Source organism: Lepus europaeus, chromosome 11 (assembly GCF_033115175.1).
Source record: "Lepus europaeus isolate LE1 chromosome 11, mLepTim1.pri, whole genome shotgun sequence".
Taxonomy (NCBI): Eukaryota; Metazoa; Chordata; class Mammalia; order Lagomorpha; family Leporidae; genus Lepus; species Lepus europaeus.
In genome coordinates, this window is record NC_084837.1 from 114558810 (window position 1) to 114586767 (window position 27958).

At 50.0% G+C, this 27958-nt stretch overlaps 1 protein-coding gene and 1 long non-coding RNA gene across 2 annotated transcripts in view; one reads left to right on the forward strand and one right to left on the reverse strand.

Annotated features, from left to right (window-relative positions):
• The window catches only part of NEO1 (neogenin 1), a 225614-nt gene extending 206140 nt beyond the window's left edge, over window positions 1–19474 (reverse strand). The window contains exon 1 of the mRNA XM_062206680.1: window positions 19345–19474. Coding sequence (XP_062062664.1) covers window positions 19345–19474 — 130 coding nt within the window. The remainder of the gene's footprint in view (window positions 1–19344) is intronic.
• A 753-nt stretch (window positions 19475–20227) lies between these two features.
• The window catches only part of LOC133769684 (uncharacterized), a 171817-nt gene continuing 164086 nt past the window's right edge, over window positions 20228–27958 (forward strand). Inside the window, exons 1-2 of the long non-coding RNA XR_009867222.1 lie at window positions 20228–20315; window positions 22256–22394. This is a non-coding gene — a long non-coding RNA (uncharacterized LOC133769684). The remainder of the gene's footprint in view (window positions 20316–22255; window positions 22395–27958) is intronic.

The window sequence follows — 27958 nt, forward strand, 5'->3', positions numbered from 1 at the left end:
CCTAACCACATGCAGCACAGAGAAGACCACAAAAAGCATGGAACGAAGAAGACAGAAACATTTAGGATAACGAAAAGTCAGCTGATACAGCCATATTAATGTCAGAAAATTGGACTTTTAAGTAAACAACATTACTGCAGATAATGACAGAAGACCCCCTTCACCAGAAAGGTAACTAGTCTGAATTTATAGACACCTGGTAATACAGTCTCAAAATATGAAAAGCAGAAACTGGCACACAGAAAGGAGAAACAGACTCACGGAGGGCAAAGACAAGAATGCAAATATACTCACTGAACTCTGGAACCCAGAGGCATGAATCCCAGAGGGGATGAAGAAGTAAGAACAATTTCCTGCCCTCAAACGGACTTCTCTATTCAGAACACAAGTACAGGAGCACAGAGTAGTCACGTCACATCTCCATTCTACGTCAGAGTAATTCACCCACGTGGAAGAGGGAGTGAAGTAGCGTACACACAGCAAGCCACGCCACCTGCCATGCAGTATGAGTGTGCAGCCCGAGACCTGAACCTGCTCTCCCACAGCGGCCTCTCACTGGGTGGGCATCTCAACACTGCAATCCCAGAGTTTAAAAACCATGTTTCTGCGCAACTGAGCTCTCCTTCCTCTGACAGCCAGCCAAAGCCATTCCAACACCAGAGGAAAAATGGCCAAGCTTCCTGGGAGATCAAGTATCAGCCTCCAGTTTGGGATTATCTTAAACTACGTTACAGGAGATGGACGACAACGTATGCTTTTCATACAACGTGCTGGATTTAAAGCTAATGCCTACGTAAAGTACAACTCCTCTGTCCCAGGTTTAAAAACAAAAAAAATCAGTGAATAAAATTTCCACCTTCATCATATTCTGGTGAAATTTCTAGTCCCAAATCACACATACACACAAATCTACAAATAGTTTTTTTACGTGGGCACTGAGTACCTAGTAGACACTGTCCAGTGAACTCTAAAAAACAAAGACTATGACACAAGAATTTTATACCAAAGTCAAGCTATTGTGCATATGCAGAGGCAAATCCAGAAACCAAATGGGAGCAAAGTGAAGCTACCAAGCTAGCACCACAGTGGCATGTATGGTATTTCTTACTCACAGATGTCAATGACTGACACATAGGCTGACTGTGAAACTAAAAAATCTCTTCCTAATTATTCTGGGGAGAAAGAACTTGGGACAGGCATCGTAGCACAGTGGGTTAAGCCACGGCTTGGAAAACTCACATCCCATAGCAGATGGCCTGGGTTTGCGTCCCACCAGTTTCCCACCCAGCTGCCTGCTAACGTGTACCTACGACACAACGGTGACGGCTCCATCTCTCGGGTCCCTGCTGCCCACAGGAGAGACCTGGATGGAGCTCCTGGTTCCCGGCTTTATTCTGGGCCAGCCCTGGTTACTGCAGGCACTGGAGAGTGAACCAGCAGAGGAAGATCTAACAAATTTCTCTCTCTCTTCCCCACTCCTTCCCTTCATCCTTCTCTGGCTCTGCCTTTAAATAAATTAAAATAGATAGAGAAACTAAAAAACAAACAAACAAAAAAAAATCAAAGCTTTCATAAAGTATTTTTAAAACAAGGATTTCTTCAGAAAGGGGCAAACTAACTCCTCAGAACTTCCAATACAGACTGTCTAAAATGTTATGTCTGTGGCTTTGAATAAACTCCAGAGAAAACAATGTTTCATAAGATGCCTACGCCATCTCAAGGAAATAACTGAAATTGTAAAAAGCAAACTAGTGGGGCTGGCGCTGTGGCACAGCGGATTAAAGCCCCGGTGTGTAGCACAGGCATCCCATATGGGCGCCAGTTCCAGTCCTGGGTCCCGGCTGGTCCACTTCCAATCCAGCTCCCTGCTAATGCACCAGGGAAAGCAGCACATGATGGCCCAAGTGCTTGGGCCCCTGCACCCACGTGGGAGACCAGGAAGAAGCTCCTGGCTCCTGGCTTTGAACTGGCCCAGCCCTGGCCGTTGCGGCCATCTAGGCGTTGAATCAGCAGATGGGAAGCTTCTCTGGCTGAACCTCTCTCTAAAATTCTTCCAAATGAATAAAATAAATCTTTAAAAAAAAAAAAAAGCACACAAGTGACGATAAATTTTTAGACACTAAAAACTAGAGCAGGAGCAGGCACCCCAGTGGTTCCATTTCAGGGTCTAGTGCCTGATTCCAGCTTCCTGCTAGTGCAGACCTTGCAAGGCAGCTACACCAGTGCAAGCTGCCGGGTCCCCAACACTCACGGGAGACCCGGACTGAACTGTGGCTCTCGGCCCAGCCACTGCGGGCATCTGGGGAGAGAGTCAGTGCACGGGAGCTCTCTCTGCCTCTCAAACAAATATGTGAATTTTTAAAAGCTGGAACAGGCACTATCTCCACTTCCTTCTAGCATCAATCTCCAAAGATTATCTGGCTCTGATTTCATCATCTTATCACTTCTCCTTTACACAACCACTAGCAAACTTCAGAATTTAAAAAATAAATAAAAAATAAACCTTCTAAGAAACAGTTTGCTGCTGGCGCTGTAGCCCAGAGGGTTAACACCATGGCCTGAAGTGCCGGCATCCCATATGGGTGCCGGTTCGACACCCGGCTGCTCCACTTCCAATCCAGCTCTCTGCTATGACCTGGGAAAGCAGTAGAAGATGGCCCAAGTCCTTGGGCCCCTGCACCCACGTGGGAAACCTGGAGGAAGCTCCTGGTTTCAGATTGGCACAACTCCAGCTGTTGCGGCCAACTGGGGAGTGAACCATCAGATGGAAGACCTCTCTATCTTTCTCTCTGCCTGCCCTCTCTCTATGTAACTCTGACTTTCAAATAAATAAATAAATCTTTAAAAAAAAGAAAGAAAGAAAGAAAGAAACAGTTTGCCGATTAGGAACGCTTCTGTTGCTGCCATCCTCTGCTTCCCGTCACTCTTCACCCTCCCGGCCAAGAAAATCCTGCCCAAATAAAAATCCAACTCCTGGCTTCAGAACCAGTTCCAGCCCTAAGAAACTAAGCTAAATATTTCAATCTAAACAAATCCTTATGCCCCTCAACCTAAGTCCAGTCATTTAACAGTCTAATCGTATGCAGCCAGAAACCAAACTACACAGGCATTATCTAATGTTCATGTCTTTTGAGCAGATCTCTCCATCAAGTACACATTAATAACCACAACAACAACACCAGTTCATGCTTAATGACTAAGATCAGACAGGCTCTCTTCTAAGCACAACTCAGATTAACTCATTTGCTGTTTCTCTCCGCCTGGCAGTGGGCGGTAAGTTATTAGACACACCCTTTAAAGCAAAGCACTGTTCCCAAGTATCTTTGCAAGCTTTTCTCTCACCCAGGGCCCTGCTGTGCCCGAGGGGTTAGGGAAAGAACCCACGTGACTTCAGCCCTGACCCACCAGCACAGATGTTTCCTAATAAGCCCTCGGAGGTGAAATGAGCCACCTGACCCAACGCCACTCTAGGCCCTTACCTAGCTTCAGTAAAGGTATCTCCGCCCGCAGAGCGCGCTTCCTTTGGAAACCCTGCTCCGCTGGACACCTGACCCTCAGCACAGCCTGGCTCGCTCTTCCCTCCAGCGCTGCAATCTACTCTCACGGCTTCACCTGGCGTCTCTGGCTGATTCCTGAACCTGCGTTTCTAGCCTACACCCCTCATCAGAAACAGTTCTCAAACCCTTTCACAGAACTGTTCTGGGAGCATCCCAGGTGCAAGGTGTCCCACACGGAAATCCTATACTGTCCCTCGAACCTATTTCTCTTGCTCATTCTCAACCCATTCTCTACTTCTAACCATCACAGTGTCTTGAGCCAAACTGGCACTCAACCATTAGATTAAACAATCACTCTAAACCAAAACTGCTCGCCCTGTCTTAAAACAGGAATAGCATGTTTCAATTTCAATTTGTTACTCAAATCAATGAATAAGATGTTTAAGTTCTGCTCTTTCATAAGAGGACAGTTATGAATCCACATGGCTACGGCCTTAACAAGCTGTGGCTCCCAGACTCACAGAGATGGTTAAATCCCAACGTCATAAACTGATGCCCTTGTGAGCACACGGAAATGAGGCGGCTAAGCAGTGGGCCAAGTTGGAGCTCGTTATGTTAATGGGGACACGCCCTCGGAGGGCAGCTCGTGGAAGAGGGCTGCTTATAAGGCCAAGCTGGGCCTCACCTCTCTGCCGCCTGGCTCACCACGTGACCCCTCCTCTGCACACTCCACCACGGCCACCCTCCAGCCTCCCCCGACAGCTGAACCATGAGGCCGCCCAGTCCCGGATGGTGACCGCCAAAATCAAGGATCAAAACAAGCCTGACTTCGTCAGCAGCTTCCCTCAGGATTTGTTAAACTAACGAAAATCTGACACACAGAACTGGTACAGAGAGAGGCCCGGAGTGTACTGAAACTGCACCTGAAGATGTGGGGCAGCCTTTGGAAGCGGCTGGAGGGCGTGCAGGGGCGGGCTCCGAGCCAGCGCTGCAGGGCATTCTGGGAAGGTTTAAGAGCCCAGAGAACGAGGCTGTGCTGATAAGGCTTCAGGTGGAAATGAGGATTCTACCGGCAAGTGCACCAAGTCACTCCAAACCAAAACTGCTCCCCTTGTCTTCAAACAGGAATAGCATGTTTCAATTTCAATTTGTTGAGAAATGTTTCAATTTGTCACCTGACAGAGTCCTCAGCCTTTCCGGATCAGTCAGTCTGGCGGAGGAGAATTCAAAGCCGCAAAAGTGTTCAGGCCCATACGGCATGGGTGCTCCTGGCTGCTCCTGGCAGGTTTTACAGCGAGAGCCAGGAGCAACAAGGGGCAGAGCCGGAAGCTCTGGAAAGTTCACTGCCTGGTCAGAGAAGCAAAGAAGTGTGTGCAGGAAAGGAGTGTGCGGTGGAGCAAGATCCGAGCAGGGACTCACAGGCACAACGGGAGAGAGACCACACAGCATCTCAGAGGCAGGCCTCCCATCACAGCCCCACCAGAGGCCCAAAGCACACATTTTTTTTTCTTTTTTCTTTTTTTTTTTCAATGTGATAGAGATATAGACAGCGAGAGGGAGAGACAGAGAAAGGTCTTCCTTCTGTTGGTTCACTCCCCAAATGGCTGCCACGGCTGGCGCTGCGCCAATCCAAAGCCAGGAGCCAGGTGCTTCCTCCTGGTCTTCCACGCGGGTGCAGGGGTCCAGGCACCTGGGCCATCCTCCACTGTCCTCCCGGGCCACAACAGAGAGCTGGACTGGAAGAGGAGCAACCGGGACTAGAACCCAGCGCCCACATGGGATGCCGGCGCTGCAGGCGGAGGATTAACCAGTGAGCCACGGCGCAGGGCCCACACATTTGTTTTCAAAGACTTTCCAGGATGGAATCCTCTCCAGGCAGTGTCCTCCTGCGGTGCCCAGCTCACCAGGCCCAGCCCCAGATTCTGAATGCCTGCTCCAGAGCTTGGAGGCCACTGCAGCGGTAGCTCAAGCAGACCCAGGCGTGGCTCATGCTGGCAGCAGACCTCGGCGTCTACGTGATACTGGTTTTGCAGCAGTGCCGAATGCAGGACTTACCGGGGCATAGTGGCTTCTACCAAGATTTCAACAGAGGTCAGGGGGGTCTGAATTGTGGCACAGCTGGTTAAGCCGCTGCCTGCAGTACTGGCACTCCATATGGGAGCCAGTTAGCATCCCAGCTGCTCCACTTCTGATCCAGCTCCCTGCTAATGTGCCTGGGAAAGCAGAGGAAGATGGCCCAGTTGCTCAGGCCCCTGTACCCATGGGCTTCAGACTAGCCCAGCCCCAGTGGACACGGCCATTTGGCGAGTGAACCACGAGATGGAAGATCTCTGTCTCTCTCCCCTTCTCTATAACTCTGCATTTCAAATAAATAATCTTTCTTTAAAAAAAAAAAATTCAATGGAAAGCCTGGGATACTAGGCAGAATTATGTCACAGGGTCGGGGCCTCTGTGTAGAGCCCGTGATGGGGCAACACCAGAAGCCAATGTGGAGACCCCAGAAAGGTCAGGGGACCCAACAAGGTGGAACGTTTGCCAGGGCAAGCAGCAAGAAGAATGCCACGCAAGCCTTGGAAAGCCATAGACCTCAGCACGCTGCCTCGGAGAGCAGCCTTGTGGGTAGAGACCAGCAGAGCCAAGGCACCGTAGGGGCCACAGCCTAGACTTCAGATTGCATGGACAACCTGGGCGCCCAGGCAGAGACCTAGCATGGGGTGGAGCCACTGCAGAGAGCAGTCTCCACCAGGGCAACACGCAGTAGGGATGCAGAGCCGAGGCGCCAATGTGTGAACCCTTGAAGCATGGCTGTCGGCGACAGCAGATCGGCAGGAGCAGCACCACCCAGCCCCTGGGGGCTGGCTCGCCCACGACAGCATGCCTGGATGCCGTACGTGGAATTTTGGGTTTAACGTCTGCCCTGCTGGATTCTGGTCTCGCTTTGGTCCATTTAATCCTTTTCTACTTGCCTGTTACAAGTACACTCTACACCTGTCCTGACAGTGCATCCTGGAAGTGTGAACCTCATTTTGTATTTTACAGGGGCTCACGGTTAAGGAGTCTGTCTTGAGTCTCAGATGAGACTTTGGACTTCTGAATTAATGCTGGACCGAATGAAGACTTTGGAACTACTGGGGATAACAGGATATGGTTCACACAGTTGGTTAAATCCCAAAGTCATAAGTGGATGGTACGAAGAGGGCAGAAACTTAATCCAATTATGGTGTCTAGGAGGTGAGCCAAGCTGGAGGTCCTCAGGTCACTGGGGCGTGGCCCTAGAAAGTAGTTCTTACAAGAGGCTGTTGCACAAGCTGAGCTGGACCCAGACACTCTGCTTCCTGGCTCACCATGCGATCGGCCCTGCGCACGGGCTCCTCTACTGGCCACCCTCCGGCCTCAGGAAAGGCCAAACCAAAGGGCCCAACCTCAGAATGTGGATCTCCAGCACCGTGAGCCAAGATGAACCTCCCCTCTTCCTAAGCGGCCTGCCTCAGGTCTTTCACTTAGTAATGAGAAAAGCTAACTAGTACCCACACCTAGTAGAACATGAGTTGCACTTAGCAGAAGTCAGATAACCAGAACCCCTCAACTAATCCGTGTGCTTATCTAGTTAGAAACCACGGGCAGCCATGGAGTTATGATCGAAATCTTGAGTTTGGTTGTGTTGTTTTGTTTTTTTATGACAAGATGTTCAACTCCACTGATAATTTTCAAATACAAAATTTAAAGAGGGGCTAGTGTTATGACACAGCTTCCAACACCCACAGGCCACAGCAGAGTGCTGGTTCAAATCCTGGCTGCTCTGCCTCTGATAGAGCTTCCTGCCAATGCACCTGGGAAGACAGCAGGGGATGGCTCCAGTTCTTGGGTCCCTTCCACCCATGTGGGAGAATTAGAGCTCCTGGCTTCAGCATGGCACAGCCCTGGCTGTTGCAGGCATTTGAGGAGTGAAATGAGCAGACTGAAGACACTGATCTCTTTCTCTGCCAATCAAAGAAATTAAGATTTAATAAAAAAAAAAACTGAAGAGATAATTTCTCTCCTATCAAATTAGCAAAGATTAAGTATATTGATAAGGGTATGGGGAACAGGCACTCTCTCATTTGCTGCTGATAGGAGTGTAAATCGGCTCTCTGACCAACAATGCAGAAGCACCAAGAATTTTAATACACATGCCCTCTTGCCTTACAACTCCTGTCTACAAACTTACTCTATGGCACACATTCAATTCTGCACAAAGACACTGTGAAAGCAGGTTCACTGCATCACTTGTTTCTAAGAAACTTGGGAACCCCAAAGGGAGTCATTTAAATAAATTATGATACACCCATAGAATAAAATACCATATGGCTATGACAACAACCATGATAAATTTGTATGTACTCACATGGAAAGACGTCCTAAAACAAGTTTAAAAAACACAGTATGCGGGGCCAGCACTGTGGCACACTGGGTTAACGCCCTGGCATCCCATATGGGCGTCAGTTCAAGTCCCAGCTGCTCCACTTCCCATCCAGCTCTCTACTATAGCCTGGGAAAGCAGTAGAAGATGGCCCAATTCCTTGGGCCCCTGCACCCGCATGGGAGACCCAGAAGAAGCTCCTGGCTCCTGGCTCCGGATCGGCACAGTTTCGGCCATTGCAGCCAATTAGGGAGTGGGCCATTGGATGGAAGACCTCTCTTGCTCTCTCTGCCTCTTCTCTAACTCTGACTCTCAAGTAAAATAAATCTTTAAAAACACACACACACACAGCATGCACAGCATAATCCAACTTGTTGTTTTTGCTGTCTGGGTACTCTATATTTTAAGTACTTCATTGTAGGTACAAAACACAAAATCTATAGTTACTAAAAGTGATTACTTCTGGAGTGATTACAGGACTGCAGGGTATGTTTTCACATTTTACATTACACTCTGTTTGAAATTTTATAAAGTTTTAATTTTTTTAAAAGAGGTCAAGCCAACAATTAACTTTAGCTCAGAATAAAAAAATCCACATACATATTTTAGCACCCAGGTTGGCAACACTGTTAATAAAGATAAATGCTGAGGCCAGAGGGATAGGGACCGGCAGTGAAGGAGCCACAGCCTGCACCTTCCTCACCTCCTGCTCCCATTCCGTTTCCCTGAACCTCAGCATCAACCTGGGCTCAATCAATCGGAGGCAACGTAACACTCCAGAGACGCCTGCGGCAGGCAGCGATGCACCTACGGCGTGAGGGGAAGCAAGGCAAAACCCATTAGCAGGGACAGGAAGGAAAAGGAACTGTCCTCAACCAGACCAAGAGTTCTGTTTATGGAAGACTTCCGTTCTGCTTTTATGACGTCCCCTTCCTTCCAAGTGTCACAACCCTGCTACCGGGGCATTCCCACAGCAGGCCGTCACTCACTTCCAATCACCTAGGGCCTGGGAATTAGAACTGTCAGCTAGACCCACATCTGCAACAGAGATGCTCTGAGCAAGGACTCTGGGTCTCGGAGAAACTCACTCTGGTGCACAGACCGTGAAATCATCTCTCTCACCCCCGAGCTCTCAGTTGTATTTCAGAGACAGGCGCCCAACGGTGGAGCTCTGCGTGGTGAGGTGCTATTAACACAGGGGTTAGCGCTCTACACTTCCGCACAGGATCCCACGGACAAGGATCACTATATAAATTTAAAACAACTTGCAACCTCACTTTGAACTGCCAAAGCTTTCAAGAATTAACCAAAGTGCTGTGGCATAGTGAGCTACGTCCCTGCCTACAGCGCTGGTTCATGTCCCGGCTACTCCACTTCTGATCCAGCTCTCTGCTAAGCACCTGGAAAAGCAGTGAAAGATGGTTCAAGTGCTTGGGCCCCTGCACCCACATGGGAGACCAGGAAGAAGCTCCTGGCTCCTGGCTTTAGTCTGACATAGTGCTGGCTGTTACAGGCATCTGGAGAGTGAACCAGCAGACAGGAGATCTCTCTCTCTCTGTAACTCTGCCTCGCAAATAAATTAAAAAAAAAAAAAAAACTAACCAAAAAGATTCTCAAACTTTAGTTATTAAAGTTATGTTAATTTTAAAAAAATTTAAGTGAACCTTGTGGGCTTGTTCTGTCCTCAAATGTAAAAGTTATGCTATTAACTATATCTCATCTTTAAAGATCCTTCTCAACGATTTTTTCTTATTTATCTGGCCACAGGAACACAGACATCTGTACTCAATTTCTAGGTAATTTCATTTTTAAAATTCACTCTGCTCTGGACTCCTCAGTGGTTTTACTGGCTCTCTGGATCCCCAGTAAATCCTGAAAACCAGCACAGCCCCTCTTCCCAGCAGACCCGAGAGTACCTGCCCCGCGTGGTGCACTGTGGCACTCTCAGATACGCGAACGTTCCAGGAGTCTCTCAGAGCTCCTCCCCTCTGGAGACCTGATCCCTGGAGCACGGCAGCTTCCTACGCCAAGTCAGGACCAGCGCAGGACACGAGAACGCAGCGGCGGCACAGGGGCTCCAAGATGTGCTTCTCCACCTGCACTACAGCAGGGACGGCACTTTCCCCACCTCTGCCATGGACCAAAGGACAGGACACACCCAGGCCATCTCCGCTCTCCACGGTGCGTGGCTGCGTGCACACGAGAGCTTAGCCCTGGCCACGGAAGAACCAGATGTACTGAACAATTTATAACTTTTAAACTCCTCGCCACAGGGGTGGGCATTCAGCCTAGTGGTTAAGCCATCCGCGTCCCACACAGGAGTGCCAGAGCTCAGCTGAAGCGGGCCCTGCGAGACAGATGATGGTTCAAGGAACTGGGTTCCTGCCACCCACAGGGGAGACCTGGATGGGTTCCTGGCCCCCAGCTTCAGCTCCACCCAGTCCCGGCAGTTGTGAGCATCAGGGGAGTGCTTGCATGTTCTCTCTCTTACACACATACACACCCATGCGCTCACGCGTGCACACACACACATACACATACACACACTCTGCCTCCAAAATATGTAAAATTTTAAAAAACAAAATTCTTGCTATAAAACAATTTTAAGGAAGGTTATTTCTAATGGTTCATTTTAAAAAAAAAGATTTATTTATTTGACAGGCAGAATTAGAGAGAGGCAGAGGCAGACACAAAAAGAGAGGTCTTCCACCCACTGTTCACTCCCCAAGTGGCTGCAACGGCCAGAAGCCAGGCGCTACTTCTGGGTCTCCCTTGTGGGTGCAGGGGCCCAAGTACTTGGGCCATCTTCTGCTGATTTTCCAGGCCATTAGCAGAGAGCTAGATTGGAGAGAGCATCAGGACATGAACCGGCGCCCATATGGGATGCTGGCACCACAGGCAGGAGCTTTATCCACTACACCACAGCACCGACCCCCCTGATGGTTCTTTTAAAGAGGAAAAGCAAAGATGCATAATCTGACCTTGAGACTACCCAACTGCTAACCCCTGATCGAGTACTGACTGCAGTAAAACACACATGTCCACCAAGCCTCTGTCCTCCCTTCACACAGGCAATCAAAAAGAGAATCACGCTGCCTGCTTCAGCCAGCTCTGTAACCGGTAAATCCTTCAACTTGAAATATCTCACAGTTGCTTAACTATGAGCCTGCTTCCGTGAACTCAGCCCTAAAGCTATTTTCACAAACATAAAATAAGATCATATACACTCATTTACAAGCACCATAAAACATTTTCCCAATCATATCCTACTTTACATGGGGGGAGGGGGGGGACGTGCAAGGAACTTCAAAAGTGTCGTGGAAACCAGAATTAAAAGAGGTTAATTTGGTGCAAAAAAGTTTTGAAATCCCGGCTTACAAGGAGTTCTCTCACAAAGTTCATGGAGCACGCACATTATGAAAAAATTACGTACATTATGAAAAAACTCCACATGGATTTCGAAGTTTGAGAGAACCAAAATACACTTATCTTTCAGTTCCATAGTTTACCCACAAATATTTTTGAGGTAAAATAACTTAAGATTTAGAGAATGACAAAATATAAGTTTTACATCCAAAAACTGAGCCATGTTCAAACGCAAGAACTGAACCCAGGCCATTTAGCTGAGACAAACCCACTGCTCACTTTTGTAGATTTCAGAGTAAGAGAAGCTTGGAGGTAGACAAGATCTTCGAGATTGTCTGTTCATCAGTTCAACTACCCAGTTAAGAGATGAGCAGAGAGACTAGGAATTTACACTTTAAATCCGTGGCCTTGGAACCTGGAACTGGCATGTGTAGCGGTAAAGATTCCAGCTGCAATGTTATCTTATATGGGCGCCAGTCAGTGTCCGAGATGCTCCACTTCCAGCGAGAGGTGGACCAGCTGTTTGGGCCTCTTCCACCCATGTGGGAGAACAGGACAAAGCTCCTGGCTTTAGCCAGGTGATACAGCCACCTGGGAAGTGAACCAGTGATGGAGGATTTCTCTGTCTCTCCCTCTCTCTCTCTCTCTCTCTGTAACTCTTTCAAAACAAACACAAAAATCTTTAATAATAATAATAATAAGGGCCTTAACTATTTGAAGTTCACCATCAATGGTGAAAATATTCTGAAAAAGTCATATAAATGTGAGTCAGTGGCATTCTTCCTAATATCATTATTCTTCTACAACAAATGGAACCTTGACCCTCACATCCACATGAAACTTATCTAATCCCCTGTGTGGGAATCCAAAATACAGAGGAGAGGGTCAGGCAGGTGTGGTTAAGAAACGGCTCAGGACACCCACGTCCCCTATCACAACGCCTAGGTTCAAGTCCCAGATCCACTTCCAATCCAGCTGCCTGCTGATGAGCAACCTGGGAGACAACAAGGGGTGCTCAAGTACTTGGCTTCCTGCCTCACACATGGGAGACCAGACAGCTCTGGGCTCCTGCCTGCAGCCTGGACAAGGCCCATCTGCTGAGGGCATCTGGGGAGTGAACCAGCAGGTGGAAGATCTCTGGCTCTCTGCTTGTCTCTGTATCTGTCTCTCTGCCTTTCAAATAAATAAAAATAACTTTTTAAAGTTCCAAATCTTTTTTTTAAAAAACAATATATAAAGGAGAAAGACCATCTGCAGAAAAATGTTCACCACGGCATTCTTTATCACAGCAAAACAGTGAAGATGCTCTTCAATGGCATACAGGAGACACATAATTAAGAACAGACTCTGGAAAGACAGAGCCTGCATTCATGGCCAAGGGTCCCACGTGACAGCCCTGAGACCTTTGACAAGGCACTGACGCAGGGTCCTCACCTGTGGGATGGCGGGACACTACTGCCTTCTTCTCACGGTTGTACACAAGATTAACACAAGCAGAGGAGCTTGGCGCGACGCCTGGGCCTCAGTGAGTGCACTGCAGAACTACTGTTCGCCTGCTGAAATTGCATTAATTCCCTGGAATATTATGCAGACATGCTCAGTGATGGCTACACAGAACTCTACACACAGTGCCAGGGAAAAGCCTGTGCTGGGGAAAAGCCAGCTGAAAACTGACAGATGGTATCATCCCGCTCATGTGTAAGAATGAAACTACATCCACATGTAAATGCAGAGGGGAAAGTACTAACAGCGGCTACCTGTGGGTTAAAAATGGAATCTGCTGGTACAACTAATAAGACTTGTTGCTGTATGTATGTCTATATTGTTTGACATATGTAACATGTACTTATGTATTAAGTGGGCTTTTTAAAAAATTACTTAGGGGCCAGCGCTGTGGCACAGTAGGCTAAGCCTTTGCCTGTGGCGCCGGCATCCCATATGGGCACCAGTTCATGTCTCAGCTGCTCCTCTTCCAATCCAGCTCTCTGCCATGGTCTGGGAAAGCAGTGGAAGATGGCCCAAGAGCTTGGGCCCCTGCACCTGTGTGGGAGACCCAGAAGAAGCTCCTGGTTCCTGGCTTCGGATCAGCCCAGCTCCAGCCCCACCTGGGGAGTGAACCAGTAGATAGAAGATCTTTCTCTGTCTGAAACTCTCCCTTGCAGATAAACAAATAAAATATTTTTTAAAAATATTTAAAGATAATGTGGCAACAAAGAAAACTGGCCCGACGTTAGGGGAAACATCTAAAGTTATGCATACACCACAAGTGCGACGTGAATGGAGGAGCCTTCCAGTCATCGAGAGAAACGGACTACAGTTACACCAGGGGCCGAACCACCTTTCGATCTCCATTTCCCAGTCTTTTGAGTCAAAAAACTCTTCTAAATGAAACCAATTTGGGCTCTATTTTAATATCACCTTCTACTGTTTGTATTTCATGACAAAGTTAAGTTCTTAAAATCTTAGACACAGAACGTGGCTTCACCTTACTAAGCTCTCTGGTCAAAATGATTATCTGTGGTCATCTTTTAAAAAAACATGTTACTTATATCAGAGGCACAGAGATGCAGGCAGAGACAGAGCTTCCATTTGCTGGTTCATTCCTCAAATGCCTAAGCCAGCTGGGGCAAGAAGGGGACGGGCTGGAGCCAGGAACTCAAACCAGGTAAACAGAGACAACTACTGGAGCCACCGCTGCTGCCTCCCAGGGTGCACATGGGCAGGACGCCGGAACCAGGAGCCCAAGCTGAGAATCAGACCCAGTTCTCTAGATGTGGGATGTAGGCCTCTTAACGCCCAGGCCAAAGAAATGCCCAACCCCTCCCATGAGTGGTGCGATTTTATCCAGAAGCCAAAACATCTGCCATGGGCACCATCTCCCAATGGATGGAAGTCACAGAACACCTCCATAGAGTGAGATTCACTAATGTTACCCAGTGATGCAGGGACAGAAGCCAACAAGCATCAGTGTAAGCCAAAAGGAAAAAACACACCTTCAAAAAAGATGATTATAGTATGTTGTAAAGTTCTCAAGCTAAAATGAAGCCGTTTACACAGGCACAGCACTTTACAGTTCATAAGCAACCATCAAGCCAGTTAGGCAGACAAGGCACGGTTCTGGCTCGCCTGCAGCCCCCGGCTCCCAGGGCTCTGGGGCTGGAGCAGCACAACACCCACTCCCAATCCTCTGGCTCCAAACCCAAGTCCTGGCTGCACCGCCGGCACCGCTTCCACACAGCTCGCCAAACGCAGCCACGTTCTCATCTTTGAACTTCCATCCACGCCCTGTTCTGCACCTGCCCCCGACAGACACGCAGAGCGGGGGCGTCTGTCCTCCCCGACGGCCGACTCTGTGAGATCCAAGGTGGCAACCCAATAAACAGTAACCGCAGCAGGCCCAGAGGGTGGGAAAATACGTCAGGGGAAGAGCGGCTGAAGGGACGGTGACACGGGAGGAGAAGGGGGGTGGGCAGCAGGTGCACACCCAGATTCTGTGTCAGTCACGGGAGGGGCTGTGACATAAAGGAATCACAGCTGTGCTGGGTGGCCCTGAGAGTTAAAACAAAGGCAATCCAACAGTCACTCAACAAACACTGACTGGCTGTCTGCTGGGTGCCAGAGGCTTGTGCTACCCCAGGGACACAAAGGGGAGCAACAAAGGACCAACCTCAGGAGGCTGACGCTGGCAGTACTGAGGCAGCTCTGGGCACACGGAGGATCGCCGTGAGCTCCCTTTCAAAGAGAAAACCAGAAGTGGACAGGTGGGGGGGGGGCACTGGGCAGGCGGTTCAGGCCCTGCTCGGGACGCCGCATCCCGTCTCTGAGTGACCGGATTCCCGTCCGGCTCGGCTCCTGAATCCAGCTTCCTGCTGACGCAGACCCTGGGAGGCAGCAGGTGAGGAGCTGCTGCCCGCACCTGGGGGCGCGAACCAGCAGAGGGGAGAGCTCACTCCCTCCCCGCCTTCACGTGGGTTAAGTACATACTCTTTCTAAGAAGAAATGCACGAGGTGGGAAGTGGCTTTCACGGAAGGTCGGACGGCACTGCAGAAGTGCAGACACGGGGAGCTCTGCCGTGACTCGGCGGTGGCGGGACACCAGGTCCGTATTACGGTGACAGCCGGGGAGCAGCGGTGAGAACCTCCCAGTCTGCCAAGGAGGTCACACTGCAACCTGCAAGCCATGGAACACGAACCAGAGACTTCAGGCAGGAGAGCGATAACGCTCAGAAAGATCCCGCGGAATTTCCTTCTAGAACGAGGACAGACTTCTAGACAGCTACAGGGGAGACAGCGGTGAAGGGGACTACAGAGCCGTGACTGGCAGTCCAGCTGAGGACGAAGGGGAAAAGCAAGGTTCCGGCTCGAGAGAGATCTAAGAGGCCCTCGTCACGCAGAACCGGGGGCTGTGGGAATGACGGCAGGGGAGGCCCCTGGATGTCACCTCGGGCGAGCGGATGAGCAGTGGTGGCCAAGGAAGGTCCCAGAACGACAAACCCACACCGTCACCCCAGGAAGGAGGAGCCCGGGACCAGGAACTGCCTCCTTATCACCTGCCGAAGGGGAACGAGGAAGCAGGGAGAAAGAGGTGCACAGAGGTCACCCCTGGACTTGTGCAATGACTGCTGCTGTCCAGTGAGGGGGACGGGGACGGGGAGGCGTCTGCGGCTCACAGGGAGCCGGTGAGCACGCACGGAGCGCACAGAACGAGACTCACTCCAGACACCAAACAGAGCAGAAACCACTCAGAGACGAGGTGAACCAGGAGACCGGGATGGTGTGCAAAGGAAGGGCAGACGGGAGGACGCAGGGGGCAGCGCCCAGCCCAGCGGTTAAGACACGGGTTCAGACGCCCACATCCCTCACGGGAGAACCCGGGCTCAGCCCCTGCTCCGGCTCCTCGCTCCAGCTCCCTGCTGACGCAGACCCCGGGAGGCAGCGGGTGATGGCCCAATAATTGGGTCCCTGCCCCACCACGGGAGACCCAGAGTGAGCTGCTGCTGGGTCCTGGCACCTGCCTGGCCCAGCCCCCGCTGCTGTGAACATCTGGGGAGTGACCCAGGATTGGAGCCCTCTCTCTCTCTCTCTTATTAAAACTTTCAAAAATTGTTAATGGATGAAGAAAACAATTCAGGAAGGGTAGAACAAGTAAAAATTACTGTTCCCTGTACCACACACTGCCTAGTTTTCTAACAGAAGTTACTCAAAGCACGAACTGATACATCCCAAGATGGTGATTCAGGCTGGGGCTGCGGAGCACTGGATGGCCGAGGTCACTCTCAAGGGCCTCGCCCCGCACAGGCTGCGGGCCTGTCCTCCCCGCCATGGTCCCGGCAGATCCCTGCCTTCCTGCCTAAAAGCAGACTGTGCCTCCTCGCGCCAGGCCTCCAGCACTGCGGGCCACCTGCTGCGTCACCAGCCCTCCAGCACCACGGGCCACCTGCTGTCACCAGCCCCCCACCCCCATGTGTGGACCTGGTCCATCCACTCTAAGACAGGAAAACCTTCCAGTGACCCTGTGGTCGCACACCTCTGTTCTTCTCCACCTGTTCCATCTCCACTCTCCTACCACCCCCAGAAAGTCTGAGCCTACACCGGACCAAAATAAAAACCAGAGCCCTGACCACAGCTGGTGCACAGACAGCTCGCTCCAGCGGCTGCAGTCCCCTGGTGGCACCCTCGGGAGTGACCGCCTCTCCTCACTGCAGGTGCCCCCTGCTGCTGCCGTGAGCCAGGGCCGGGTGCGGAAAGCTCTCTGTTCCAGAATCAGAGGACCCGTGTGCTGGCCCCAGCGGCACCTCTCAGCAGCCGGGGGCCCCTCCACACACCCCTCGGGTCTCCTTTCTCCCTGGCACCTGACCCACAGCAGGTGAGGGGCCCCCAGCCGCACCTCCTCAGAACCTAGGCTTCTCCGTGGGGATCACCATCACTTAGAAGGTCATTAGCAGCTGAACGGCTCTCTCTGCCACCCCCACACCAGCCTGGGAACTCCATGAAGGCAGAGCGCGCGCCCCGCACCTCACCGGTGTTAAATAAAAACCCATCAACTGAGTGAACGCTGAAACAGGTGCTCAGGCCACGTCCCAGGGCTGCCGACATTATCTTCATTAACCTAATAAATTACTGGCACTTTATTTCTTACAGAATTACCGACAAAATTTTCAACAGAAACTTCACCTATTACTTCAGACACACATCCTGTGATGAACTACGTATAAATTTACAAAGAGACAGAACAAAAGTTGTAGGAGCCAGCTTTCCAAGGCGGGAACATTTCTCTCACCCTCCTGTGGAGGGGCCTCAGTTACCTACATTCCAGCACCAAAAGGTGGGATGGAGATCACGTCCAGGCTGAATACAGCAGGGGGTCCCGGGGACTTTCGTGGTGCCGATCTGACACCTACCTACCACTGCTGACGGGGCTGTTAGAGACTGCACCGACTGGCACGCTGGCAAAGCCAGGATCTACACGAGCATATATATATATATGATCTCTCTACATATATGGTCGTTCTCTATATATGATCTCTGTATATATGATCTCTGTTTCTATATATATAATCTCTATATATGATCTCTGTCTCTCGTGCTAACTCTACCTATGCTCTCTAACTCTATATGATCTCTCTATATATATGATCTCTGTTTCTGCATATATGATCTCTCTACATATATGGTCGTTCTCTATATATGATCTGTTTCTATATATATATATACATATGATCTCTGTCTCTCGTGCTAACTCTACCTATGCTCTCTAACTCTATATGATCTCTATATATGATCTCTGTTTCTGCATATATGATCTCTCTACATATATGGTCGTTCTCTATATATGATCTCTGTATATATGATCTGTTTCTATATATATGATCTCTATATATGATCTCTGTCTCTCGTGCTAACTCTACCTATGCTCTCTAACTCTATATGATCTCTATATATGATCTCTGTTTCTGCATATATGATCTCTCTACATATATGGTCGTTCTCTATATATGATCTCTATATATACGATCTCTGTTTCTATATGTATGATCTCTATATATGATCTGTCTCTCGTATCTCTAACTCTACATATGCTCTCTAACTCTATATGATCTCTATATGATCTTTCTTTATATATATGTGATCTCTCTGTCTCTCGTGCTCTCTCTATATATGATCTCTACATATATGACCTCTCTCTATATACATATGATCTGTCTCTCGCGCTATCTCTATATACATGATCCCTCTCTACGTATATATAATCTATAGACACACGTAGCTGCAAGAACACCGGAAGTTTATCAGCCAAGTCCCCTTGCAGCGCTGTTTTCACACACAGGGGCCAGGGTGGGACAAGCCCTGGTTCCCATGAGTACCAGTCGCCCCTGCGTCCCACCAGACGACGTTCAAACGTAGGAACTCAGCTCGCCCACGGAAGCGAAGTCCGTTTTGTCAGGCCCCACGGATCACCCACTAACGCCCTCAGGAGCTGACCACGACCCTGCAGGCCGCCCTGAACGCCCCGGGAATGCGGCGGGTCTCCGAGATGCAGCGGGCAACGTCGACCGCACCGCCCGGCACCGGACCGGGCTGCCGAGGGCCACCGGTTTCCTAGGCGGTCATCTGCAAATCCGATGCTCGCCAATTCGCGGGCTGCGAGTGACCACAGGCGGCGGGCGCCGCCGCAACGCCCAGCGAGGGGCGGCTCTCGGGGCGCCCCGGGGTGCGGCCGCGCCGAGGGGCGAGCGATCCCCGGGCCCCGCCGCCCGCGCGCAGGGGTTCCCCGGGGCCCCCGGAGGCCGGGGATCCCCGGGGCCGGGCGCGGGCAGCGCGGCGCCCTGCCCCCTCGGCGGCGAACGCCGGACCCGGCCGAGCGGCCGCCGGCCCGGCGAGGGGTGCGGGGGCGCTGCCCTCCCGCGCCCGCGCGCGCACGAGGACGTCCCACTCGTACAAGTGGGCTGCGGCCGCGGGAGGGCAGCGCCCCGCGTACAAAGCCGCGCCGGCCAAGCGGCTCCGCGTCCGCTCCCGGATCCCGAACAAAAACGCCCCCGCCCCGCCCGCGGCCCCGACCCTCGCCCGCCCCGGCCCGCTCACCTGGGGGCTGCGGCGCGGGGCCGCCTCCCGCGGCCGCCGGGCGCCCGAGCAGCAGCAGCAGCAGCAGCAGGCAGCACAGCCGCACGGACGCCGCGCCGCGGGGCCGCCGCGCTCCGCGCCCCGCCGCCATCTCTCCCCGCGCCCCGGCGGCGGCGGCGGCGGCGGCGGCAGCGGCGGCGGCGGCGGCAGCGACCGCGCCGGGCCCTCGCCTCCTCGCTCCCGCGCAGCCGATCCCTCGCCGCCGCCGCGCTCCGGCCCGGCCGTGCGGCCTTCTCGCGGGAGGGGAGACTCGGGGGCGCCTCCCTCCTGCAGGGGGGCGGGCGGGAGGGCAGAGAGGGGGCGTCAGTGCATTCCGGGCCGGGGGCGGGCCGGCCTCCAGGCTCCAGGCGCCGCCACCCGCCGCCGACTCCAGCGCCGCACACCCGCGCGAGGGGGGCGGAGACCTCGGCGGCCGGGCGGGGGCGGGGCCCGGGGCGCGCACGCGCACGCGCCCCCGCGCCGCGCGCTCCCGCACGCCCGCGCCGGGCCGGCCGGCGTCTCCTCAGGGGCCGCGGCGGCGGGCGCGCCTGCCTCCCGCGCTCCCTCCTCCGCCTCCTCCTCCTCCTCCTCCTCCTCCTCCTCGCCGCAGCCGCGTCAGGGAAACCCCGGAGAAGCGGGTGCCGCGCCGCCCGGCCGCGGACGGCCCCGCTCACCGCCCCTCAGCCTGAGGCGATGGAGCCCGGGCCGGCCCGGGAGGCCGCGGCCTCTATATAGGGCCTGAGAGGAAGCCGAATGGCCTCCGGGAGGAAGCCCGGGGTCGGCGCGGGGATTCATGGCGCGCCAGCAACAACAGCGGGCCCGCCCGGCCCTCGCGGCGACCTGGCGCGGCTCCCGGGGCGGGAGGCCGGGCACGGACAAAGGCGGGGACCGCAGCCGCCCGGCCCTCGGCGCGTGGACGCGGCCCGTGGAAAATCCCCGGCGGCGGGGCCTCGGTGGGTCGTGCGGCGGGAGCCGCGTGGGGCTGCGGAGGGGCTACTCCCCCTCGCGGGTCAGGCCGGACGAACACGGCCATTTCTCGGACGGTTCCCCCCCGTGCCTTCTGATCGTTTTCCTCAGGTAGTTTGTTCCGAAATGCCGGCGTCAGCCATGCGAGGCGTCGGTGAACGCGGGGCAGAGCGAGCTCCGCATCCTCCCCAAACCTCCGCACCGATCAGAACCCTGAACCCGGGAACCCGCACTCCAGTTCTCTGAAGCAGTTTATTTAACAGCAGAGGAGCCGTTGTTTTCCGTTAGGGAGGCTGTCTGAATATCTTTTTGTTTTGCTTAGAGTTGTTAACCAGCAAAAATATTTCCTAAATACCCCTGATTGACCTGTTAAATTAGAAATAGATTAGGTCCCAATTACTTCCCAAGTATTTGCTTAATTAACCTTTAATAATCACGTCATTATTCAGTTTTCTGAGATAATTAGGGAGAAAAGCTGTTTGGAAACTAAATTGCCTTGCAAATGTTAATTTTCAGATTTCTAAGTCTGGAAAATTTTCATTAAATTAAAATTGTAAAATGCGTAATGCGACGTCCAAAATGAGGTTCACAGTTATCCCAAAGTTTGAGAAATAAGAGTTGTGGCTAATAAACAGATTGATTTTTGTGTATGGCTTCTGTAAATTCTCAATAATTCATCGGCCCACTGTGTATGTCAGGTTTATATCAAAAAGTCTAAAATGCTTCCTATAAAATAGGGTGACTGAATCATAGATTTCTGGCTTGTGACTAAACCATAATTTTAATCAAAGCCACCCCAATAAAGCACTAGTAGATGGAGGCCCAGATAAAAGTTACAGATTCTAACACAGCTCAGGAGACAGAGGGAATATCTGAGATACACCCTTGAATTCAGAGTCTTTGTTCCCATGTTACTGACAGTGTAGACCTGCCCTTAAATCTCATTCGGAGTCCTTAACCCTGCTTTGTTCGGTAGGGCATATCAACGTATTTTTAGGCATCTTATTTGTCATTCTCCCAACAAGGTTTCAATGAATGCATTAGTCCACACCTATATGGTTAATCACCATACACTGATGCTGTCTAAACTATTTATCTAGGAAGAGATACTAGGCCTTGGGTGAAATTTACACTTTTTTCACCTAAGTAAAGTTAGAACAGGAGACCCATGTTGAAGGAATAGGGCACAAAGAAACTTTAGAGAAAAGAAAACAGAGCGGCCATTGTATGTCAGTATCGAGAGCAGGCCAGAAATAACTAGGCCAAATATTCACGTAAAATTTATTCTAAGTGTGTTTTGATATAAAAATTAAGTGAAAACTAAAGCCTACAACTATAAAATTTGGTAGGATTCATCCCCTGTAGTAGGATTGTTTTTCCCTACTTGAGAGGCAGTGTTGTTCAGTGTTTAATTGCTGGCAGTAATTAGATTCTGCAGCGATGGCCTGGCTGAATCCTGGTATCCATGGCTAGAAAACTGGCCCCGACCACAGGATCCCAGCGTAGAGAATGCTTCCTAGGGGCAGCAGCTTTCAACTGGGACTTACCCGAGTCTTAAGAAAATGGTTTTCTTCGGCAAACCTGTTATTTTTACATTTGCACGTTAACATTCCACTAGGTAAAAATGGTTTTCTCCCTTTCTCTCCAAAGCCACCTGTTCTGGGGAGCTGTCTCTGATTAAGCCTAATTAAGAAGGATGTGCGCTCCTCAAGGACAAAGGCTGCATGATATTAATTTTGCTTGTTACATGTTTCGCAGTTCATCAGATAGTGGTAGTTCAACAATTGTTGAACAGTTCAGTTCAACAATTTATTCATTCAATAAATATTATTGAAGACCTGTTTGTACCAGGCGTTGTGCCATTTGCAGGTATAACAAGTTTTTGGTTCATTCACGTAATATTTATAAAGCACTCACTGTGTCTCAGGTCCTGCCCTGTATTAAGGGAACGCAGTGATGAGCCAGAGAGACAAATTCCCCAGTCTTGGGGGGGAAGAGAAATGAATACAACAACAAAGCTGTGTGAAGACTGCAATGGTGAGGAAAGATAAGGAGTGTGGGGGAAGGTAAGAGCATCTGACCTGAATAAATTGTGCATGGGGGCTGGGGGGGGTGGGCACAGTGGGCTGTGATGGAGAATTAGAGAACCCCTGGTTCCTGCTGAGGCTGAAGATAGGAATTGACCACGCCTGCAGTGGGAAATGACCACCGATTTGCAATCTAGTCACTAGGGCCATGAAGATAGGAAGGAGACAAGACCAAGAAAACCAGCTTAAATTTTGTTACATTCGTCTGAGAAGGAATCATTGGTGGCCTGGGGTAAAGCAGAGGGGATTAAGAGAAGTGAACAGAGAAAAAGATTCAGAAGACAGAAACTGCAGGGGTGTGTGGGAGAGGGGGATGTGAGTGACTCGGGTTTCAGCTTGGGCAGCTGAATGAAGACGGTGTCATTCACTGAGAGGGGGACAAGGAGATAGAGCAGATGGGAGGCCATGTAAGTGGACAAGATGAATTTAAAGCACCTATGGGACATCAGGGTAGAATTAGCAGTGAACTGTTGAACTGCTGGTCGTTTGGGCCTGGACTTGAGCCCAGTGGTGGGGCTGGAGCAGTCAGTCATCCCCATCGATCATATTTGCCTGAATTTCAGTTGCCTTGAATTTATAAAGTGAGCCTCCATTTTTCCAAATAACCTCCCACTATAGAACTTTATGACAAACTTGAATTTATAAACTTTTAGAAATAAAGGTCAAATAATGAGAGCTCTACTTGTACTATTATTGTATTCAGTCTGGTATACTTGCATAGTTTACATATTGAATACAATTTTAAAAATCATTCTGTTAAAACTCTTGGTGTCTTTGTCATCCCTCGCATCATATTTTGAGTCTTACACAATTTCCCAGAACATAGCATCTTCACTTTCTCCTGTGTTTTGGTTTATATAATGCTGTTCCTGGAAATTTTATTCTAAGACATGAGTATCTAATCATACCACACTATTCATCCTATAACCAACTTCATGTACCATATTGCTTTTGTAGTGACTTTTAAAGGTTTGTTTACAAGGACATTCAACACTTGCAAGGGTGAGGGTATTTCCCTAAAAGTAATTCCCAGATCCAGGTTAAAATTGTTTCCTTTCTCCCCAGTTCTGTCTGGTAGCTTCTTATGAACATTGAATGTGATTATTTCATGTTAGTGAACTCATAAATTCCCCCAGAAAGCATTTTTCTCTTTAAAATAATTCAGAGTATCCAATGAATTGAAGGACATTTTAAGCTTCAAAACAAAGTGAGGGGCAGGTGTTTAGCCTAGTAGTTAAGACATTCCCTGCCCAACATTGGAGTGCTTGGGTTCAATTTCTAGCACTGGCTTCAGACTCCAACTCCCTGCTGATACAGACCCTGTAAGGCAGTAGTGATGACTTCAGTAATTAGGCTTCTTCCACCCAAACGGAAGACCTGGATTGAGTCCCTGGCTCCCAGCTTTGGCCAAACCCCATCCTGCCTATTATAGGCAGTGGGGAGTAGACCAGTATGTGGGAGCTCTGTCTCTCACCTATCCATCTCTTTGGTCTCAAATAAATAATTAATTAATACAAAAATATATGACTTTTCTGAAAGATTACTGGGAAGAGAGGGCTCTGTCTTATATTTGGGTATATATACTTATGCCAAGAGAACACTTAAAATTGTCTCAGGAGAGTTTAGGATGGCAGACAAGGACCAAAGACTACAATGGTACTAGGACTAAGACTATTACCTAATCAAAGGAACACTAACATAGTGTTGCAGAACAACACATGGACGTATAAAGCAAAAACCAGGGGTATGTAGTAGCATGGAAGCCAAGGAGAGAAGGTGTTTCAGGAATGCAGGAATGGCCAATAGAATCTTACACTTCTGAAATGTCAAGTTCAGTAAGATCTGAAAACCATCCATTGTACTTACTGATAAGGGGGGTGGTCAAGGGCAACCTAACCAAGTGCAGTCATGGCAGAAAATGAGGCTGCCTAGTTGGTGGTGCACGGTTACTGAGGATGAACAACTCCTTAAGTTTACCTGTCATAGCAAGAAAAAGTTGGTAAATCTACAAATGCTGATGTCAGAGAAGCCAATGGAGGGGGATATGGAAGATTCAAGAAAGAAAAGGGATAACTGGCAACTTCAGAAACAGTGCAGTAGGGGCCAGAAATGTGGCACAGCAGGTTAAAGCCCCACCTGAAGCACCAGCATCCCATTTGGGTGCCGGTTCTTGTCCAGGCTGCTCCTCTTCCAACCCAACTCTCTGCTATGGCCTGGGAAAGCAGTAAAAGATGGCCCAAGTCCTTGGGCCCCTGCACCCATGTGGGAGATCCAGAAGAAGCTCCTGTCTCCTGGCTTCAGATTGGCACAGCTCTGGCCATTGCAGCCATCTGGGGAGTGAACCAGTGGATGAAAGACCTCTCTCTATATCTCTACCTCTCTCTCTCTGTAACTCTGTCTTTCAGATAAATAAAATAAATCTTTAGGGGGCCAGCGTCGTGGTACACTAGGTTAATCCTCCACCTGCGGCACCAGCAACCCCATATGGCCACTGGGTTCTAGTCCCGGTTGCTCCTCTTCCAATCCATCTCTCTGCTGTGGCCTGGAAAGGCATGGAGGATGGTCCAAGTGTTTGGACCCCTGCACCCGCATGGGAGAACAAGAGGAGGCACCTGGCTCCTGGCTTTGGATCAGCATAGCTCCGGCCATTGTGGCTATTTGGGGAGTGAACCAACAGAAGGAAGACATTTCTCTCCGTGTCTCTCTCTCTCTCACTGTCTAACTCTGTCAAATAAATTAAAAAAAAAAAAAAATTGGCTGGCGCCGCGGCTCACTAGGCTAATCCTCCGCCTTGCTGCGCCAGCACACCGGGTTCTAGTCCCGATCGGGGCACCAGTCCTGTCCCGGATGCCCCTCTTCCAGTCCAACTCTCTGCTGTGGCCAGGGAGTGCAGTGGAGGATGGCCCAAGTGCTTGGGCCCTGCACCCCATGGGAGACCAGGAGAAGCACCTGGCTCCTGCCATCGGATCAGCGCGGTGCGCCAGCCGCAGCGTGCCAACCGCGGCGGCCATTGGAGGGTGAACCAACGGCAAAAGGAAGACTTTTCTCTCTGTCTCTCTCTCTCTCACTGTCCACTCTGCCTGTCAAAAAAAAAAAAAAAAAAAGAAGAAAAAAGAAAAAAAATTTAAAAAAAGATTAAAAAAAAAGAAATGTTCAGCTGAATTGGAGCATATTTTGTTCTTGTAGTACCTTAATGAAGACTGAAAATGAGAGACAATATCCTGACTTTGGCTATCTGATCCGCTCAGATTCTGTCCTCAAAGACACATGTTGGGACCCAGAAGACAACATTCACTGCACAAGGCAGTCCAATCTTCCAGTGAGAATGATAGAATCTTGAGTTTTGGATCTAAATAACAGAAACTTGACATAACATCCTACCTTAAGCACAAAGAAATTCTATTGAAAGGAACCTGGTATCTTAGGATAAGGATGCAGAAGGGCCTCAGGAATGGAGCCAGATCCTAGTGCACCTTAGAGAACGCCTGAAGTCTTGTGGAGAGTCTCTTGTCTGCACTGCTGTTAGGGGACCTCAGCTTCAGTTGCTGCGCAGTGGCTCACTCTGTGTTCAAGTCCACAGAGTAAATGACTGCTGTCACCAGCCAAATTGTCCTGTTACAGTCTGATTCTGTCAGTTCCAATTACAAATTTCCCAGTGGACAGGTTGATGGCTAATCTCAGTTCTGATATCCAACTCACACCACTCAGGGAGGGCACTACGTAGGGAGTTATAATGTGGCAGCTGCCCCTGCAAGGAACCAGTAAACAAAGGAGGAATGTACTGTTCATGGAAAACAGGTACCAATGAATTCAACAGGCATCTATTGTAACTGGGTTCCAAACTATATCCTAATCACCCAGCCTGGTACCTGGTACCTAACAAATATTTGTATGAAGAATAAATATTTACTGTAGATATGTAGAAGGGAATTGAGATACCAGGACAAGGAATTCGCTTGAATGGAAGGAGCTAGAAAGAAAGGAAATAAATATGGGTATGTATACCCAGGATTGTGAAAGGATGCCATATTCATCCTTGAGGATCTTGGCATCTTTCATGAAGTAGGCAGCAAGGTCATCTGCTGTGAGAAGATAAGGGAGTGGTAGAGTGTTTAAGAATGGCAAGGAACCAGCACTGTGGCACAGCAGGTTAAAGCCCCACCCTGTAGTACTGGTATCCCATATGGGTGCCAGTTCAAGTCCCAGCTGCTCCTCTTCTGATCCAGCTCTCTGCTATGGCCTGGGAAAGCAGAAGAAGATGACCCAGATGATGCTTGGGCCCCTGCACCTGCAAGGGAGACTTGGAAGAAGCTCCTGGCTCCTGGCTTTGGATCTGCTCAGCTCTTGCCATTGCAGTCATTTGGGGAGTGAAAGAGCAGAATGGAAGACCTCCCTTTCCCTCTCTCTGGCTTTACCTCTCTCTGTAACTCTTTCAAATAAATAATTCTTTAAAAAAAAAATAAAAAAGAATGACAATGTCTAGAAGAGTCAAAGAGGAGATCAAGAGTAGAAACTGCATGTTTCAGGGCCCAACTGCAGTTGATACTGGTACATTTGTGATTTTTTTGCCATCTGTTATTCATAAGGCAATCTACGGTAAGAGGAAGAAGGGTGGGTAGTTGGATCGGCCCAGAGTTGGGGATTTCTAGGAGTGAGTGAAGTAAAAAGACAAGGATTGAGGAACTCAAGGGTGCTGAAAAGTGAATTATTGTGCTAACAAATCATGTGCTTTAGCTCCAGGGGCGGGGAGCCTTCTGTCTGCCAAGGGCCTTTTGGATATTTGTAACAACAATCACAGGCCATACAAAATTATCAACTTAAAAATGAACCTGCTGGAGATATATTGAATTTCAAGTCCTCCCTGTGGTTGCTTTGGCAAGGCCAGACCACATGATAGTACATGTCTTAGATTGCCGGCAGGCCGGATGTTCCCCACCCCAGGAAACACTGAAGGAAATGAACCCAGAATGGGCCTAGGAGAAAATGGGGGTGTCTAGGAATTGGAGCCCTCAAAGATTAAAGTATAAATGAAAAGTAGGAACGCAAAGATAGAAGTTGTGTGTTTGAGACTCAAACAGTAACGTTCAGTCTTTCAGAAGAGTCAGAAGAGCCAAGAAACTTTCAGGTCAGTGTTTGTTTGGTGTCTCACTTTTTGGTGCATTGCTTGAATGTTTTGGAAATGGCAGGGGCTTCCTTGTTACTGCTCTGGATTCAACTCTACCTAGTTGCCTATCACTGAACTTGTAACACCACGCACCAATCTGTTTTCCACAATGGATTTGAGGTGGCCAAAAAAAAAAGGAAGAAGAAGAACAGTCACCCTCTTTACCTCTTTATTTCAAGCTATGTCTCTTCCTCTTTCCCTACAATCTGCTCTCCAATACCTTTAGCTATGTCCTGTTTTCGGGCTACTTGTATCTTGGTTCCTTTCTCATAGCCTTGCTGGCTCACCCTGAGCTGAGAAATCCCCAAGGAGAGGGAACCCTCAACCTCAGCCCTCTTGGATTAAGAATTTACAAGGATAATCCCCAGGAGCTGCAGTT